Genomic DNA, 19,659 nt, shown 5'->3' with positions numbered 1-19,659 from the left:
ATTATCGGGTTGTCTTCACTAGTCCATCCAAACCCTCCAGACTCCTCCTCCCCCGCCTCCCTCCAAGCTCCCTACCTCCTGCGATGGGCACATAGGTAATCCGGAAGCTTTCCACCTGGACAGTGGGGGCCATCCAGCTGACAGTGGCTGAGTTTTCAGTGATGTCTGAGAAAATAATTTCCTTCGGGGAGCCCATGGCTATCAAGGAAAAAAACACAAGAGAAAACCAGAAATAGTTAACTATCTTGTTCGTCAAAGATTCTTCTTGGATTCCTTATCCAGGAATACTTAGCCCCTAGTTTGTGTCTGGGCCAGGCCTTGAGGATGAAGAATGTGGTGATCTGTGGTCAAGTTGTGACTTGCTAGAAACGACCATTCTTTCATTCAGGTACAGGGCTCAGGGCTGCAGGGCTGCCATTTGGTTTCATTCAAGGAGAATGCTAGCACAGCAGCTGGCATCTGACTTAGCGTGGGTGAGTGGCTTCTCAGCTTGGAATGCACCCTCCTTTAATTTTGGACTTTTAGCACTTTTTCCCTCAAATCTTCGCTTTATAGTTCCTTTTATTAAAAGATATCAAGACTTGACAATTGTACAGTTCTTTGAATTTATAAAGATTAACCCTCATTTAGAAAACCCTGAGAAGAAAGTAACGGTTAGCCATTTTACAGAGGAGTAAATGGAGGCTCAGTTCTCCAAAGAACATTCTTGTAGTGTGACCTTTCTGGGTCCCAGGACTGGGCAGTAGAACAGAGCACAACCCCACGATCCTGGAAATAATGTTCACATGGAAACTGATCTCGGCAAACCCATTCCCGGAACTGGATGGATGTCCGGAGCCAGGGAGCAACCTCAGGCCCGTCACCAAAGCAAACAACCCGATGGACATTGGGTCTACCTGTGGGGAAAGCCATGCCCGGGGCTAGTTTCTGCTACATAAATATCTCTTCCCCAAACCCAGTGTCCTCTGGCTTTACTCTGTATGTTTTTTGGCTTAGCTTTCTGCCCTCCTTAGCTGACCATGCTTAACCAGAGAACGCAGGAAACAATTTTCTGGTCTCCAGGGAGCTCGCTTCATCTTTTCCCCTCTCCAACCCACGTTGATCATTAAGTGCTGAAACTCACAGACCACTCTTGGGAGGATGTTTTTTTTTTTCCCTTTCCATTTCTATCTTTTCTTCTCCTCCTACAGCTTTTTCCTGCAACCTGGTAGCCACCCCTAGACTCCGTGGCTGCCTGGGATTTTATCCTTTTCTGGGAAAACTTTTGAAACTACGAGGGCTCTGGAGCCTGCAAGATCCTGACTGTCCAAATGCCATAGAGATGCTGGGCAACCTGGGACAGGTCCCTTCACTTCTATGAGGGTCAGTTGCTCCATCTCTCCAGTGGTAAAATGGTGCCTACTTTCAAGAATGTTTTGAGGATTGGCAAAGATAATGCATATAAAGCTCCTAGCACAGACTCTGGCACGCAGTAAGAATTCAGTAAACATGATCACCCTCTCTTATTTTCTTTCTCATGTGACTCTTTCTGCCATGGGCCACCTTAGATTTTGAAGTAGCCTCTAGGAAAGATCTATATGAGGCCAGCAGAGGAAAAACCCCAGGGAGGTGTGTAAACTCAGGCACTGAGGCTCTCCATGCTGCTAGCTTGGTCCGCTCTAACTGCAAACCTCATTGGTGCAGGTCCTGGCATATTTTAGAAGATGTATCTTGTGGCCACAGATTCTCTCTCTAGATCCCAGCCTTCTCATCTGCAAAATGGCAATATTATCTGCTCTGTCTTAGAAACCATCAGAATCAGTAGCCTCATCTGTCATGTGCTTGATTAGAGTGGCAGCAGGAAGATAGCCACGTTTAACCTGAAAATATAGCACAGTGGTGGTGGAATTCCAGGGTCAGTGTGTGTGAGATATTTTTGGACAACAGATCTACCTAGGTGTGGAAGACTATTTGTTATTTTAGCATGCCTCCTTCTGCATAAAGAGTCTGCTTCATATAGAAGGGAGGATTGCCAAGCAAGGGTCTCTGTCGACCCATCGACACAGGCCCCAGACACAATGTTATTGCAGTGTGGTGGGGCGCGGTTTTAAGTGCATCTGACCTGGAACCGAGCAGAGGAGTTGAGAGTCTGCCTGGATGAGAAAGGTGGGCAGAGTGGGAGATACCCCCATTGGCCTTGGGGAGTAGAAGTGAGTACAGGCAGTGTATGTCTGGGAGTGGCAATGAGGACAGGTTAAGCAATCTCCAGAAGAGAATGACAAAGTCACTTTACTCTGTTGCTGGATTTTGAACTATTTTCTGTCTATTCCAGAGACCCTCCAGATGGTGCACAGAGGCATGTTGGCATTTAATTCCCCAGAAGCAAAAGAAACTCCTGGCAACTCTGGGCCTCCCAAGGGAGGGTTAGGGCACAAGACTATTGTGAAGAAGTGAGTTAAACTACAGAGGGGAAGAGGAGTCATTGCGAATGCAGGGAATGATAGGCAGAAAGATCAAAAAAGTCATAACCTAAGTGTCCACCAGTAGGGGAATGGTTAAATAAATAAGATATGTGATTACCTCTGAGATCTATTAATAAGCAAGAAACACACACAGCAACAACGTGTGAAAGAATGGGTATGTTAACCACTGTGCCAAAAAAAGAATTTAAAAAAAGGGACTGTAGATTTATGTCTAATTTTGTCTATTTGTATAGAGTATTTCTGGAATGATACAGAAGAAAGTGGTAATATTGGTTGCCTCTAGATAGAGCAACTGGGTGGAAAGGGCATAGAATAGACTTCACTCTATATCCTTCTTTAACTTTTGAATTTTGAACCAAGTGGTTAATTAAAAATAAAATTTATATTAGATCACATTATATTATGTTACATATTATAAGTCATAATTCATTAATAGCTAATTTTGTTATGATGAGCAAGGGAAATCTGCTAAATACTCTGCATTCATGATCTTAAATAAATCTCATGGTTGATCTTTGAGGTAAATTCTATCTGCCAGGCGAGAGGACTGAGTTTCAGAGTGGAAAGGAGATTTGCCCAAGGTCACATAGCTCTTAAGAAGTAGGGCCAGGATTAGACTCCGAGGAATCACCTAGAGGCTGCAGCAGGCTTGACCACTAGGCAACACCACCTCTAACCACCCTCTGCCTGGGGCACTCAGGGCTGGCAGCTTGTGCTTGGGTAGTGAGAATGACAACCTCCAGCAGCTTTTATAAGGAAAAAAGAGGAGCAGAACATCACAGAGAAAGGTTTATGACGGTGCGAGGGAGAAAACACAGGAGGAGGGATGAAAAAACAATAAGGAGACTTTAAAGTTGATGAGGTGAAGGTAGAAATTAGACATCTGCTTGGCTCAAGAGTCACCTCTCCTGTCCTCTCAAAGTACTGGAGCAGGGCCGTGCGCGCGCGCGCGCGCATGCATGCACGCCTGTGCCTTTACCACCACACACACACACACACACACACTACCTGTGTGTGGCTGGCTGTGAAATGACAAGAGACCCAGAGAAAGAAAGAAATCAAAGAAAGGGCTTTCCAGAAAGGAGGCTGCTTTCTCTTTCTTTTGTTCTTAAAAAAAAAAAAAAAAAATCATGATTATTCATTCTCCCTTTGGCTTTAGAACTGCAGGGCCTCTAGAAAATAAGACCAATGAAACAAAATCAGTGATCAGAAGTAAACTTTAAAAAAACAGTGTTTATAAACCAAGGTCAAATCAGGCTCTGCCTCTGATCCGAAGTTGTTTTATGGGCAGCCACAGGGTGGGGAGAAACCAAGATCCGCGTTCCGGGGATAGAGTGCCCATGTTAATCAGAAACAGGGCTTTTCCTCTGACTGAATTGCTGCCTGCATCTCCGCATTTCCTCTCCATCTACAAATACAGATTATGATTTCTATAGTGGCTTCTTGGAGCTTACCAGGTTCTGAAACTTGACATAAAATACTCATCCATGGACAAAGAGAAGGTTTCGGCTAGTGTTATGCTCTGCGCCTGTCAGAGAGGCAAGTGTGTATATTTGTCGGTTGTCTGTCATCCAGCCCGCTTACACCGAATAGTATTAAAATAAGCTGGCATTTGTGTTCTACTCCAAATGTGGCTGTGTGACCTTAGGCAGATCTCTTTACTTTCTGGGCCTCAGATTCTTCACACGCAAACAGAAGACGCGGGGCTACATCATTTCTCAGGGTCCTTTTACCTCTCCCTGTGATCCTGTCCCCCCTCAACCCCCGGTTCCTCTTTGAAGCAGTCATCTCTAACTAAGGCTTTCTCCACCTCCCTCAGTTTTGTGAAGAAATTCACCTCAGCTGTTATAGGTCTTTCCTTTTCCTCCTAAAGGGTCACGTTAGTCTTATATTATTATTATAAAGTCATGTTATTACTATTTTTCTTTATTCTCCTTGAAACAACTCATATGAAAAAGTTTTCATTCACCTCTCTAGTGCCTTTTAGAGTTGCTATAAGTAGCAAGTAAAATTAGTGAGTTTCATGAAGAGCAGCCCTTAACCTTGCCAGCTTCCTCTTTTTTCCTTCCTGATCATGCTACTGATTATTTATACATTTTATAAACATTAATTTTTCTAGATAGAGAGGTACTCCTTCATTATCCCTGTATAGTGTAGTTTGAACATTTGATCAAAGAACAAGGAAGCATATCTCTGGATAAAAAATGATAAGATAATACGTAGAAAGAAGAGTCTCTGGAATGGAAAAAATGTGATAATTATAATAATGATAATGTATTAATAACAACGAATTTATAAATATATCTCATTTACTGAGCCCTTGCTATGTGCCCGTCCTTCTGTTATGGGCTTTCTATGAATTATCTCACTTAATCCTCACAAAGCTATTAAGTAAATGGCATAAAGACTCTTTTTCCATCAAGACTTAGCCAAACTGTCCATGGTCACCCAGTTGACAACCAGAAGAGCCAGGATCTGAATGTGAACCTGTCTGCCATCTAAAGTTCCTGTAATTTCCCAGCCTTGTGAGAAGAACCCCACGTTATGACTTTTCTCTGTTTCCTCCTGTTTATGTACAGTACCTGTTGTTGCTATAGCACTGACTGGCTGGGATCGCCTTCCACTGCTTATTCCATAGAGTTCAATTTTGTATTCAGTGGCCTCTTTGAGACCTGTTATGTCCCTGGTGCGTTCAGGGGCAAGTAGGGTTATTTCCAGTGGCTCAGACTGCTTTTTGGTATCTCGGATTTTGAGGACAAAACTGTCGAAGACCCCTTCATCAGCTGTCCAGGACAGACGGAAACCGTCTGGGGTGGCATCTGAAACCAGAAGGTTGTCAACTTCTGGCTCAGCTTCTAGAAGGGGAGAAAATGATGGAAGGAGTAAAGAAAACATCATTTATCAGCCTGTGCAATCTTCTCTCCATGGGGGTATCAATATGCAGTGATGCCCGGCTCTTAGAGATAGAAGTGTCCTGAGATATCGAAAATAAAATTATTCAACATGAATGAATCTAGCAGGCATAGGAGAAGGGAAAGATGGAGTTGACACATTTAATACAAACCAAGTGGATGCTTGCATATGTGAGTTTTGTCTAAAAGCAATTCTATAAATCTACATCTGGACTCAGCATGCCCCACCTCCGCATTTTTAAACAAGTTCAAAGCCATTAACTTATTTACATTTGCTGTCTTCCAATGGCTGAGTGCCCATCCTCTGTAAGATCTTTTTCTTTTCTTTTTGAAAAGACAAATAAACCACCATTAACGATCTGTAGAGCTGCCCATGATGATACCACTGATTATATTTTCCTTGATCATGAGCAAAATGGCTTTTAAAATGACATACATGTTATGGTCTTTTGCTTTTTTATTGGAGCTGTTTTACTAAAGAAGGATGCTACTCTTGATTTCTTGCTTTTATTGAACCATTAGATAAGTGTTAAGATGGTAGAACTGAGGCTTGGAACCTCTTGTGCTACATACTTTAGACTCAAGGTGTTATTTTGGATTGCCTGAACTAGACAAAACTCGATGTCAAGATAAATTTACAGCTGAGTTTCCCAAAGTGTACTCACAGCAAACTACCCTCGTTTGATCCTCTTCCTTAAAAGGTATCCATTGTCAAATAAATTTGGGAAATATTGTTTGGGTAATTCCCTCTTGGAGAGACACATGCACATCATGATGTTCTATAAAGCCTTGTGGTCAAGGATTCTGTTAAACTATGTTTAAGTCAGTGTTTCCAAAACTTATTTGAACATGGAACTTCTTCACCATGTAGGACCTTTGAATAATCTATGAACTACTAATCTCTAGAAAGACTTTGGGAAACACAGATTTTTGAATGTTAACATTGTTAATGCTCTATTCCTCTAGGAATTAATAGTCTTGAGGAAATTATGGATTTAGTCTGTGTTGAAGAATATCTATGATATTACTGGTTACCAAAATAATAAATTCACAATTGGTTATCCAATGACAAACCCACCTGGTAAGTTTGTCAAGATCACAGCTGAAACTTTGAGATGGCAAATATTGGAACTAAGTTTTTGAAATATACTCATTGGTATATTTCCTTTGAGAAGGCTGAAATGGAGCTGGGGACCAGCCAGGATGAATGCAGGGGAAGACGACGTGGAGTAATCACACAAGAGCTACAGAGAAGACATGATCCAAAGGATTTGGAACACCAAGTGGGAACATTTCGACCTTCTCATTTCCAGAATGGGAGAAGGGGAGTGCTCATTAGAGACATAAGACAAGGAAGAATGTGGGGTGGGGGAAAACATAAAAGAGCAGGCCACATCTACGAATTAAGGAGAGAACATGGACAAGGATGTTAATGCCATGGTGATCTGGTAGATGGATTACACGGTGGGAAACCAGGAAGGGAAGAAAATGGCTCACTGGAATCAAAATACCTGTAACAATCTCAGCCCTCAAGGGCTTGGTTTGGTGCCCTTGGGTGAAGCCAGAGACCATGACCTCATAGCCAATGCCAGTTATGAGGCCTCTAAGCTCCAGCTTCCTCTGGGTTCCTGAAAGTGTGAATTCTTGGGGGTCCAGCAGCTTCCCTGAATCCAGCACCGTTACTAGAAAGCTGTCAAAGGCATTCTCCGATGCCATCCAGGAAACTGTGAACCCGTAGGGATTAATGTCGGAAATGGTTAGGTTTTCCAGAAGGGGCAGGGCCTCTGAAAGAAGGGAGGAGCGAAAATAACTCAGGTTAGCAGCACTGACTCCGCTGGGATAGCACAAGTCTCCACAAACACTGATAGTTACCCCATCCATCATTAAATGTGTTATATGCTCAGAAAATGAATATTAGTAAGAGTTTATTGGGTGCTAAATGATATCTTGTGTAAATCTCATAACAAGTCTCTGAGAGAGATAATTTTCCCATTATACGGGTAAGATAATTGAGCTTTAAAGAGATTGACTTGGCCAAAGTCACATAGCTAGTATGTGATAGAGCAAGGTATTTAAGCTGGGTCTGACTCGAAAGACCATGAACTTCTTATAAAATTGGATATTTTATATTGGGTTTGGACCCTTTCTCTACTTCTCACTGTCTTCCGGTCTTGAAGCAAATCACTCTCCATCCCCCCAAATATACTTCCTTTTTGTTATACCTCATGTTTCTATTCTATTTCTAGTTCAAATTTTGAATCAAGTCTATGAGGCCCATTAGTGACACACACGCTTACAAATTGAGATAAAAGGAGAAAGTAAGATTTTTCATGTGTCAAAATTAACCAAGTATGGTTACGGTCCAGTAAAGAATACTGAGATTAGCTAATTATTTTGATGTATATTTTCCTGGATAAAGTTAGAAGTTAAGGACATGTCTGGATCTTCAGTAAGTTCTGTCATCGTCCTTTGTTCATTCACTCACCAAACATATGTATTTCAGGCACTCTCGCTTCTTAGGTGTCGAGGGGTCTTTTCACACATTGGGATTCCCAAAAGGAGTCAGTTTATATCAGCTGAATTTCTGTCAATAATTCCCAATTGACAGGGTTTCAAATCCATTATCCTACTTAATCCCCAAAGGGACATTGTAAGGTAGATTTTGCTACTCATCAACCTCCCCTATCACATCTAAAGAAACAGAGAGGTCAATGACTTGTCCAAGATCATATATCTACTAGGAGGTTAAACTAAGATCCAACCAGGTTGTCTGACTCCAAGTTCAATGTTCTTTCTACACCCTCAACCAACATCTAATTAGTCAACCCTATCAGTGCTGGCAAGTCCTGAGGCATAAGCAGGATTAGTGGAAAAGGTCCAATGCCTCCCCGCTACAAAAACAAAACACAGTAATGGTGAATGTATTCATTTTTTATCGGAGGGGGCAGGGGAATGAAGATTCCATAGCTAGAGCTGCTTTAGTTACATCTAGTTTATAGCCTTTTTCCCCATTGTAGCTAAACGAAAAATTTCAAAGAGATAAATGATCTTACACTAATGCCCACAGTCTCATCCGTGGGATGCAAAGAAAAATGTTTGAAAAAGAAGAGTCTGGTGACTGAATGAACAAGTAAGTTACTGCCTTCATCCCCTAAGCAGAGATTTAAATTTTGCTATGGCTTGGACTTCCTGTACTTATTTTGAAACACTTGGCATTTATTTTGAGGCTTTTTTTTTTTAAACCATGTAATAATCTCCCCCCAAATCATAACTCTATCAAAGGCAAAGCTGAAATCACATCTATTGTGCAAACAGGCTTCCTTGTCTGCAAGACAAGGGTCTCAAATTCTATTGCTGAGTTTTGTTTAGATAAGTGGCGCCTTGCTTTGATAGGCGCTTTGCACCTCCATGCCATCAAAGTAGTATATTCTAATGAAAAGGAGGGCATTCAGGCTAATTAGTTAATCAAGGGTTTCTTATTTATAGTTTCTCATGTTCAGTTTCTTTCCCCCTCTTTTTAAAATACGCTTCTTTTAAAATGCAGCCTTTTCACTTCGAGGATTAGTTGAGACAATGCTGTAACTGGATCTAGGGTTCCTAAGGCCAGCTCTCCTGGCTTCCTTTTCTTCTCTCTGTTCTGTGGGAGGTCGTGCAAGAGGCTACAAGTAAGGGCCTGATGAGATCTGCACCTGGTCATTCCTTTCCTCCTGGGCAGTGAGATTCTCATATCATGGCTACCCTTGTCTGCCCAAGCCCTGCTAAGAAATTAATTACCATAGCCTGCATTTGAAGACTGTCTAAATGATTGGATTCACATTAGATCACTGGACAGAAAATAGAACCACGTTTTGATCTCATATTAAAACATGTCCAGGATTCTCTTAAAAACCATAGGAAAGTCATGATCGCATTGGTCTACTGTTCCTGTCTAGCTTGTTGCTTATTTTTAAGAATGCCACTTTCTTCATGGTATTGTGAGACAGCAGAAAGGAGTGAGCATCTGTAAAACACCTACTGGATGCCAGGCAGTTTAAATTCAATGTATCCATTTTAACACCCTGTGACAAAGCTGTGGCTACCTTGTCTTCATACATAAGGAAATTGGGGTTCAGAGAAGTTAAGAATCAGACAAGGTTATATAACTGAAAAGATGTGGAAGAGGATTAGGAATCACTTGGGCCTGATCTCAAAATCCTTACTCTTCTGGGACACCATACTGACTCCAATTAAATGTTTAATTGAACATATTAGCGGAGCTTACTTACAGAAATTTAGACCCTAGGCGAGGCCTGGTTTAATGTGAAAATCATATGACAAAGTTGGTCTCCTGAAAATTCTCATTAGTGGAAGGGAATAGAATTCTAAATATTTTCTGAGATTTTTCAGACTTGAGATTTGGTAAATCCACATCATTTGCTACCTTTGCCATTGATTTAGAATAATCTCAGGGAAGAAAATAGAAAACTAATTTTTTAAATGTAATTCAAAAAGAAGTTAGAAGTCAAGTAATGAATGGGTGAGGTTTAATTAAACAAGATTTATCTGCAATCCTAGCTTGAGCTTTCATTAATCTGTTATAAAGACAATTTTAAAGAAGTATTTTTTAGAAGAAAAAAGTAAATTATTATATCTCTGGGGTAGGTAGTATATGGACTTACCCAGTATGATTTATGGATAAAATTCATGCCCTAGGCCATTATTAAATTAGAACTCACTCTTTAGCCAGAATCTCCAAACTGTGGATCAGACAACCTATAAAACTGGGCATGGAAATCCTCAGAAGCTTTATACAACTGTTGAATATATTACTTCCAGTTCCTAAGAGTGGCTGTCCCTCTTTGCAATAGTATCCGCTCTCCCCTTACTTAATTACATGTGGAGCAAAGACTGTGTTTTAGGTTCAATTTCCCTTGACAGTGTCTATCACCTTTACCTCCTTTTCCCATTGCAGAATTTTAAACAGACAAGTGAGAACCTTTGAATGAGTACCTGTCATGACAAAGGCAGTGAGGGGTCTGGTGGGGTCCCCAGCCCAGGTGGTCCCTGTTACACTAATGTCATAGCCAGTGTTCTCCACCAAGCCGGTGACGTAAGCATGCTGTGCATCTCCTGAGACTGTGACTTGTTGGGGCTCATGCAGGAAATGAGAATCGCTAATATTGATAACAATCTTTGCAAAAGGCCCAGCTCGAGTGGTCCATGACACGTTGAAGCTGTCAGAAGTAATATTGCTAAGGATTAGCGTGCCCAGCTGTGGCTCTGGCTCTGAAGGGGAAGAAACATGGGCTGGGAGAAAGAGAGAGATGTGATTAGAGGAAGCAGTGGATTTCTCCAGAACGTAGCCATAGAACCTGAAAGTATCAATCCCTCCAAATATTTGCAGAAAGGTAATATATTAGGCTGCATTTCTTTATCTGCAGGTGTGGATTTGTGTCTTTTTAAGTGTAAACATGACCATTTGCTAGTCATGTGTGAAGAAAAGTAAACATAAGCCATGAGAACAGTAAGTAGAATTAACATAAAGGAGATTTAGGTTACATTTTCGAAGGTTTGTAATGTGGTACCAGCTCTGTAAGATGTTCCAAGAAAAGACAGCTTCATGGTAAAGCGTGCATTGTATCTCACTCTAGAGGTTCGCAAAGCATGCTAGCATTTTAAAGGCTCTGAAATACTGGCGTTGTAAAGAAACCTACTTAATTGTGTTTAGCCCAGCATTTCATAAACTTACTGATCAGTGGATAACCTTTACGAGGAATATTCTTTGAACATCTCAAGGAGCTGGTGTTCCACTGAGCATGGCTTAGAAAATGCTACTTTGAAGTTTCCTTATTTCGTTTTCTTTATATCTATTTGGATTGCACAAATTAAAGGCTAATATTCATACAAGAGAAATTCTCCATTGTATTTGGAAACCCAAATATGTACACCCATAGGAAAACCTACATTCTCACCGCGAATACTGTAAAGGTAAAAAATGGCTTTCATTAAAAAATTCCTAGTGTGTGCAAACATGAAAGAAAAACTTGAAGTTAGGAGTACTATTTTCTGATTAGGAAATTCACTTACGGATAATTTGGAACGATGCGTAGTTCCACTGAAGTTAAGTTTCCTTTGTCCCTTAAAGTCTAGACAATCAGTGATGACAACAACTCATTTCAAATGTAGGAAGCCAGTACTGCTACTTTCAGCTGGGATGTATGTGGTCTGGCCTCATAAATGTGTATTTATAAGGCAATACTAACCTTAAAGCAAGTTCATTCAGAATGTATTTAGAGAGACACAACAGTCCTGGAGGGCTGAGATACTAGGATCAGGTTTTAGGATTGAGAGGAAGCAGACTAATTCTCCCAAGGAGAATTAGTTTTGGGACTTGTTTTGCTGCAGTTCCAGCATTTGCAGAAAGGAATGGACTCACTTGGATAAACTTTAACGGGACAATTGCACAGCATAACTCACGGCAATAAAGTCCCTGTGGACAAAACGATCTGGCTCAGAAGCAGAATATAGTCATAAGAAAATGGCTTGAGATTTCCTACTTAGTCAGTTTGAGAAGCCAACGATGGTATAATTTTTAGCCACAGCACTGGCAAATTACCTTAACCTCACAGGAGGTAAAATCCTCCAAATGAGACTCTGGTTGCCCTATATATTGCTATGGAAGCAATCTCCCAAATTAAGGATGCATGTTAGGACTTGTCTCATGCTGCCAGACAGAGACTGGCAGTGCCAACACATTCACCATGCCGAATAAGACCTGCCTTCTCAAGGTCAGGTTTACTGCCAGCTGTCTCCCAAAGGGTGCAACCAAGCTAAAAAGTGAGATGCAAGAAAAAACTCAGAAAGAGAATGGTAGTTAGTGTTCCATGCACGCTAGGGACATTTTTCTCTTACTACTTCTAATCCTTTGAAACAATTCCTTGACATGCATGCTGCCTGCTTCCAGTAAAGATGGACATTTTCAAAAATTTAAGGCTCTGAATATTCACCACATGCACCAAGATTTGAATGAGATGATGGATGAAAGGAAAACTCTGACTCTTTGTGACAGATATCAGTAGGTGACAAAACGTGCTTGAGTAAATGTGAAAAAAAGAGCAATCTGTTTGTAGGGAATGCAAGCAAATAAAAATCTCAAGAACAAGATGAAACCACTGGATCCCCTCTTGTGGTTCTTGGGGTGTGTTTTAGGGTCTTTTCTCGGCATGCTAGTGGAACCACTTTTAAAATCTTATTGGAGAGAAAAAGAATGTATAGCATTCTGACCAAGAACCAAAAATGGCATGCACACACCTCTTTGAAATGACAGAGGCAAATTTTGATTAGAAAGACCACAGGCAAATGATGATGAATGGAACTGGAAACGATTATTCAAGATCAGATGGAAGGATGGTTTAGAAATTCATGTCAAAGCATGTCAGGTTACCTCTCTAAAAACAAACAGAAAAACTCCAGATGTGAGTAGATATTTAGGAAAAAAGAGGTTGATACTGAAGTTCCTTAATTTGGGGTGAGAGTATTTTTCTAAAAAACCACTTTAAAGCTCTAATTTGAGTTGGTTTTATCAAATTTGGAGAAGATCCAGAGGAACTAGGAGGATAAAAAATGAGTAGCGAGTGAGTTTTTGGAATGCTCCTCAAAGGAAGTTCAATGGATAATGAAGAACCCATCAAGGGAAATACCTGTGGTTGTTTGGACCATCCGGGTCTGAGTGCGCTGCTGCTAATCAGCCCGTGAAGGTGGGCAGGGAAATTGGAAGAAGCTTCGAGGTTGTTAATGACAGGGCTGCGAGATGCCGCAGGCACGGAACACACCACCATCTCCTGGAGGTGGTCAGAATTCCTAACTTCTATGAGAAAGCCATCAAAGGCAGACTCCTGAGCTTTCCACAAGATGGACATACTGTCCCAGGTCACATTTGAGATAGTGAGGTAGCTAAGGAGAGGTTAGGCTCCCAAAGTGAGAAGAAAACAATATGAAAGTGTGTCAATTTAAAACACTATTACAGGGTCCAAAGCAAAACACGTAAGACTAAATCCATAAAGTTGTATACTTTACCCTCTAGTAAAGGAATTTTTCCCTTGTTGGAAACCACTTAAGCTATGAGAAACAAATACATATGGTTACTAGTTTTCTTCCCTAGGTTTGTTGTACTTTAATCTGGCTGACATGAGAACTAGATAAGGATGGCCCATGATAATTTTGATGCTAAAATGTCAATCCTTTTCTTGAATTCCCAAGAATATGAGATTGTGAACTATAAGAAGAAATTTTCCTGTGTTTATTCCATAAATAACTTTTTTAAAAAAAATCAGTTTGTGATGTCTTACTCTAACCGTCAAAAGAAGGCATTATCTAAAATGTGCTAAGAATGTTATTTCGAATGGAAAGACTCTCCTTTCTGAATTCATATAGAATATTCTCTTTTGTCACAGGCCAAAGAACATCTGCCATAGAATGTATGTCACAGATAATACGAATTTAAAGTGAGAGCCATTTACTCTTCTGCTAGCCAAGCTCTTTGTTTAAACACAACTATTTTACTTTTATGTTTGTGTCCTATCATTCACTGCTCTGGGGCAAGACAGCATGTTCTGGTCTCCTCTCCTACAGATGGCAATGGAATTGGGGGGATCTGTGTGGCATGGTTTCCTCTGCACTCGTATGATCAGTAATCTCTGCTCTTTCTCATGATTTTTCCAGTTTAAAAAAAATAGCACCAACACAATCATATTAAATCGTTGGCATATTTGGGTATTAGGAGGTCAAAGGCACTAGAAAGACAAAGACAGTAGGATGACAAAAAATGTGATTTTTAAGGACTCTATGACTGATGTAGATGACTTTCAAAGTCAAGGACAATGCTCATTATGACCTCTTTGTTTTGTCAAAGAGGAGAATCCTTTCCTCTAGATTCTATATGGCAAACTGGACCAAACTACCTTTTATACTGCCAATGTCCTGGTCAGTGATAAATCGGGCAAGAGGCTTAATGGAAATTCACCATTTGAGCTGCTGTTGAGAGAGAGTTATGTTAAATAGCTCTCCAGCCTGGCATCCTGGAGGAGTTACTGCACTGTGGCTTGTGCTTCAGTGGTTGAGAAGGAGTGGCTTCACCCTGCAAAGAAGACCCTGGAGAGAGGGTGTTATGAACGGGAGAATGCACGTGTACCTGTGGTGACCGTGGCATGGATGGTTTTGGTCCGGATGTTGGGAGCAAGTCCAGAGAGGTAGACAATAAAATCGTTACCAGGGCGTAGCCCCGAGATGTGGGCAGTTCGTTCAGCACCAGAGATTTCGTATTTCATCGTCTCCAGAAACCTATTGGAATCAATAATTTCAATGGTAAAGGTCTCGAAGGTTCCATTGGTAGCTGTCCAGGAGAGATTGAAGCTCTCACGGGTTATGTCGGAAACGTTTAAGTTTCCAATTTCGGGTTCTCCAGCTGAAAAAAAAAGGGGGTGGGTAGGAGAGAAGAAACAAATCAATTTGAGTGAATCCTCTGGCTGCGTTTTAAAGTTGAGGTTGTTAATAGAACCGCAGCTGGGTAGAAAGATCTGACAGTTCAGGGTTAGAGCAAAATGAAGCAGTGTTATCAGTCGGTGCCAATGGGAGAGGAAAAGGGGATTTGTTAAAAGGAAGGTATGGCAATTAGATTTCCCTGCTCTGGAGCTGCCACACATGATCAGGCTGGCTGGAATCTGGTGTGTGAGAAGACATGCCAAACGACTGTGGCAGGTCCTGCTATGCCTAAGCCTAGATGCTTCCAGGAGCCCCACCTCCAGGATGCTGGCCGTCGGTCGAAAGATATGAGTGCTGGCAGCTTCCGCTGTCTTGAATTGCACTTGGGAGACCAAAATTACTTGGCTTCCTTCTGCAGGTGTCCTTTGCTTTGAGAGAGCTCCCATCTATTCCAATGAAGACTAAATAATTCTGACACCATTAGCCTCCCCAGGTGGTACACTCAGGCTTCCGATTTTGTGACTTAAAGGAAGTTGGCAACTTGACAGTGTAATTCTTGGTATTTTCTTTGTGCTTCTGACAAGGGCCGGCAGTTCTCATATTTTGTTAAAATAGCTTGTCTTCTCTTAACTGCTTTCTGTGTGGGCGAAGAAGGCTCGTATTGCATTGCCAATCAGGAGAGCTGAGCCAAGACAAAGCAGTCAGGCAATCTTGTTCAGCCAAGAAATAATATTTTGTCTTGGAGATGGTCCTACCCTAACTTTTCAGAGCAGGAATAAAACATGCAGAGGGCAGGCAGAAGCAGGGTTTGAAAAGCTAATACTGTCTCTCTGGCAAGGAAGGAGAAGACTTTCCTCTCTCAAGAGATTTGGTGAAATCAGATCGAATTACTGCCTGTCCTTCCAGCATTCTGACTCATCAGAGGCAAGAATGTTGCTATCAATAAAAAGAAAAAAAAAGAGCACAAACATACTAAGAACACCCAAACCACAAGATCTGTAGGAAAGATCAGAAGTGGTAGGTGATTGATCTGCCTTCTGGGAAGGGAAAGTTTGTGGACGTGAAATAAAGGAGGCCTGGGTACATCCAGGGCAGCCTGAGTTGCAATTTTTAGGCATTTTAGGGTCACCGTTCACAGTTGCCTGTGCTGTAAGTTTATGTCAGCAAGAGATACTGAAATGACTGAGGCTAAAATATGGATCTGTTTTTGGTAGAATCAACTAGGACATACAGGTTTCCATGAAAGTTTGGTTGTAATAATTATATAAAAATGGGGCGGGCATATGCAAAACCAAACAACACAGCATCTACTGAGTTTAAACCAGTGTAGGCATATAGAAAGATGAGCAATGGAAAGCAGCGTCGGAAAGGCTGCTCACTTTAGCAGGCTCCTGGGGAAACAGTGAACGCCTTGTCACTCAGCAGAGTGATGAGTAAACTGTAATGCACCCTCCTGGGTCTAAGCTGGGAGTGTGCCATCCAAAGGTCAACACTCCAGGGAGCAACTCTTGATTAAAAGAGCAAAAAGGGCATCAGATCTTTGACATTCACAGCCTGGGACATTCCTTGCTTCAAATGCTGCTGTGTGTACTTCTGCTAATGAATGGCTTTTTCTTTGGTATTGTATCCAGTCATATTTGTGTGATTTTTTTTCCTCCTCTTTTTGGTCTAGCTATTTGCTAATTTGGTGTTCTAACAATGACTCAGTATCTGAGAGAATTGCCGGAGGAGGGTAATTCAGGTCTCTTATTATCCTCAGTGTATTTTAAAGAAACATTTAAACTCAAACATTTCTTTTAAATGCAAGAACCGCAGTGCTCATACCCTGAGGGATTCGGAATAGTAAAGCACCATTTCCAACTAGCAAAAAAGACTCTCTGAAGTAAATAATCTGTGCTCCACCACAACTCACACAGGGGAAGAGTCAGCTTTTAGTTATATCCAGGCACTAGAGGAAAAAAATTAAAACCGTCAGGTTATCTCCTGAAACAGAAAGCCATCATTCAATAGAGAGGTAGTTGTAGAATTAGACAGGTGATGTCTGGGAGAGGCTGGAGGAAGGTCAAAAAAGGCAACATCTGCATCCTTCATTCTCGAGATGGCAAAGGCGTCTGGACCAAGGCGCAGCCCAGCGAGAGATCTCTGACCATGCACAGCCAGTAGTTAAGGGGAGCATAGAAGTATTCGGACATGGAAAGAAGCTGACTCCTTACTCCCTACCCATCATCTGGAGAGGAAGCAGGGAACCTGAGAAGAAAGCATGAACAGGGAGGGAAAGGTACCTGTAGAGGCCTCAGCAGAGAGCACTGGTGTTCTATAGCCCCGGATCACCCCATAGATGGTAACTCTGTAAAGGGTGGCAGCCTTGAGGCCCGGGATGTCCACGGCCCGCAGGCTGCCGGGCACCGTGAGGTTCTGAGCTGACTCCACCTTGTTGGCCTCCTGCACCTGAATGACAAAGTGCTCATAGGCCTGGTCAGCTGCGGTCCAGTTGAGTTTGAGGCCATCCCAGCCAGCCTCGGTCACGGCTAAGTCTCCTAGCTGGGGGAGCTCCTCTGAAGAAGGACAGAGAGGTATTTGTCAGTTCTGTAAATGAGGAAACCGAATGTCCCACAGCCCAGCTCGAAGGAAGAGAGAAAGGGGTGAGAGAATTATGTGTGCGTGGTGTGTGTGTGTGTGTCATTCTTGGTCTCTGAGAAGTTCTAATCTGAATTGTGGTAACCTGTCCACAGCTTTCTTCAGGAGTTGAAAATGGCCAGGAAGGGGGACATCTGTATTATTTACCCTTGAGATGTCAATGCCACCTGGACCACTCACAACCCACCGGGGGGGAGGGGGGTGGGTGGTGGTGGTCTCTGAGCAGGCACAGCCAGAACTTAAAAGGCAATTGGAAAAGGTAGGATTGTGGGTCAGGATAAAGGAAGCAGGGATGGTTTTAACTGTTTAATTTTTGTGCAGGCTTTGGAGGAAGCTGGGTCTTGGGTTAGAATTCCCCACTGATATCTGCTAGCTGTGTAATCTTGGGCATGGCACCCGGCTCATTTCTGAGTCTTACTCTCCTCTCCTGTAAAAGGAGCTGGCAGTGCCATTTCATTCGGGTTGTGTGATGATTAAATGATAGTACTTCTAAACCTCTGAGTATCAGACCTGGCTCGTAGTGAGTGCCTGGTAATTGGCAGCCTAACAAATATGTCATTGTTTCGATGTTTCCCCTTGAGACTCCTCAGTCATATCAGAAAGAATTCCCTGTTTCATTTCATTACCTGACATTGTTGAGGTCATCTCATTGCTGGCCACATGCTATATGACCGGGTTTGTAAAGCATCTGCTGTCTCAGGTTGGGACAAGGCTGATGTTTTATCTCTGGACTTTTCTCAGTTTTCAGGGGTCAAAGGTTCTGTGCTGGACTGTTGGCTTGTCCTCGTCCCTCCCACCTTCTCTTGCTGATACTTGGTGTCTGAGTGAGAAATGACTGTATCATGAAGCCAGGCCGTTTGTGTGAATTGAGGGCCCACTTTTAATTAAAGTGAGTGATTATGTTTTGCTCAGCAAATGGTTCAGAGCAGGGCCCACTACTTTTCTACAGCATAGGAAGGAAATTTAATGTAGTTATTATTGCCGATTTAGAAAGTTTAGATTCAAATATGGAAAAACCCACTCCTTAGTAAATGCTTCTCAGGGTTAAATGAAATCTCTCCACCTCTCTTTTTAAAGCTGAAGTAGCCATGGATTCATATTTAGAAATGGAAGTAACTGCAGAGATTTTAGCTGAGAAGGTGCGAAGGACTCGTTCTCAAGAATCCCGGGCTTCAGTACGCGGCGAGAGTCTAAGCAAACTCTACCGTTTAGAGGTGCTATTTTCAAACTGTGCTCCATCTAGACTTAGCGTTTTGTGGAAGAACTGGGTTGGGGTCATGGATCTAGGCAGCTCCTCCCTTTTTCCCAGCTCACTAAGAACAGCAGTTCGTTTAGCTGTCATATATGGGGTTCTTTGTAATATTCTATATGCGAAAATTGAGTTCCGCTGCTGAAAACAAAAGTTTACAAACTGCAGATGTAGGCCGTTCGCATGCTGGACCCAGATTACAGTAGTCTCAAAGGCCCCTTTTGCTCTTGTTTGGTTTGAAGGGACTGCAGGAAACACAGGACAATGATAACCTGGCCAGCTTGGGTGGATTACAATATCACCTTTCTTATTTTTTGGAATTGCGTGTAGTTTCTAGCAAGGACCAAATTTATTTGGTATATATGAGCAAAAAAAAACTCAAAAAAAAATTTTTTTTTTCAAATTAGGTTATTTGGGTGGCATTATCAAAACACAGGGTCTATAGAGAAGATCATGGGCTTCGGGACTGGCATGAAAATCCTATCACCAAAAATCTGGCCCATTTGCCCAGAGTTCCCTTTAAGGCTGTTTCTAGAAACTTTATGAACAGCATGGAGTTTTCTGTAACAGATGGAGCAGCATATTTTCAGAGGACATATTGAGATGAATTGTTTTTCCTCCACAAATTGAATGAAAAACATTAAGTCAAATGTGGTTGTCTTTTCTCGAGAATGTCCCTGCCTTGAGTGTTTGTTAAGGAGAGAGGGACTTGGATAATTTCAGCAGTTGACTAGATCGTTTCAAATGTTTTCTGTAGAGATCTGACTACAAGCCGGATGGCAGTTAGTGACTCTGAGGCCACTAATGACGAGATTTCTCTCGAAAGTTCAGACCTTATTCTCATGCCACTGCCTTGCTGTTTACGCTGTTTTTACTATGCTATTTGGCTATCTGATAAATTTAGCTATTTGCTATTCAATATGTATTATAAGATGGGCAC

General features: G+C 41.9%; 1 protein-coding gene across 11 annotated transcripts in view; it reads right to left on the bottom strand.

Moving 5' to 3' along the window:
- Positions 1–19,659, bottom strand: part of TNC (tenascin C) — an 86,095-nt gene that overhangs the window by 18,024 nt on the left and 48,412 nt on the right. For 3 of the 11 annotated variants that reach the window (XM_039866773.1, XM_039866771.1, XM_039866778.1), the window contains 6 exons: positions 17,116–17,388; positions 14,544–14,816; positions 10,364–10,660; positions 6,886–7,158; positions 5,045–5,317; positions 76–198 (listed from right to left, as the gene is read on the bottom strand). In XM_039866773.1, the coding sequence (XP_039722707.1) occupies positions 76–198; positions 5,045–5,317; positions 6,886–7,158; positions 10,364–10,660; positions 14,544–14,816; positions 17,116–17,388 (1,512 nt within the window). The remainder of the gene's footprint in view (positions 1–75; positions 199–5,044; positions 5,318–6,885; positions 7,159–10,363; positions 10,661–14,543; positions 14,817–17,115; positions 17,389–19,659) is intronic. The other 8 variants (XM_039866774.1, XM_039866782.1, XM_039866777.1 and 5 more) reach the window with 5 other exon arrangements.

Source organism: Pteropus medius, unplaced genomic scaffold (assembly GCF_902729225.1).
Source record: "Pteropus medius unplaced genomic scaffold, Ma_sr-lr_union100, whole genome shotgun sequence".
In the NCBI taxonomy this organism is placed as follows: Eukaryota; Metazoa; Chordata; class Mammalia; order Chiroptera; family Pteropodidae; genus Pteropus; species Pteropus medius.
This window is presented reverse-complemented; position numbering and strand designations above follow the sequence as displayed.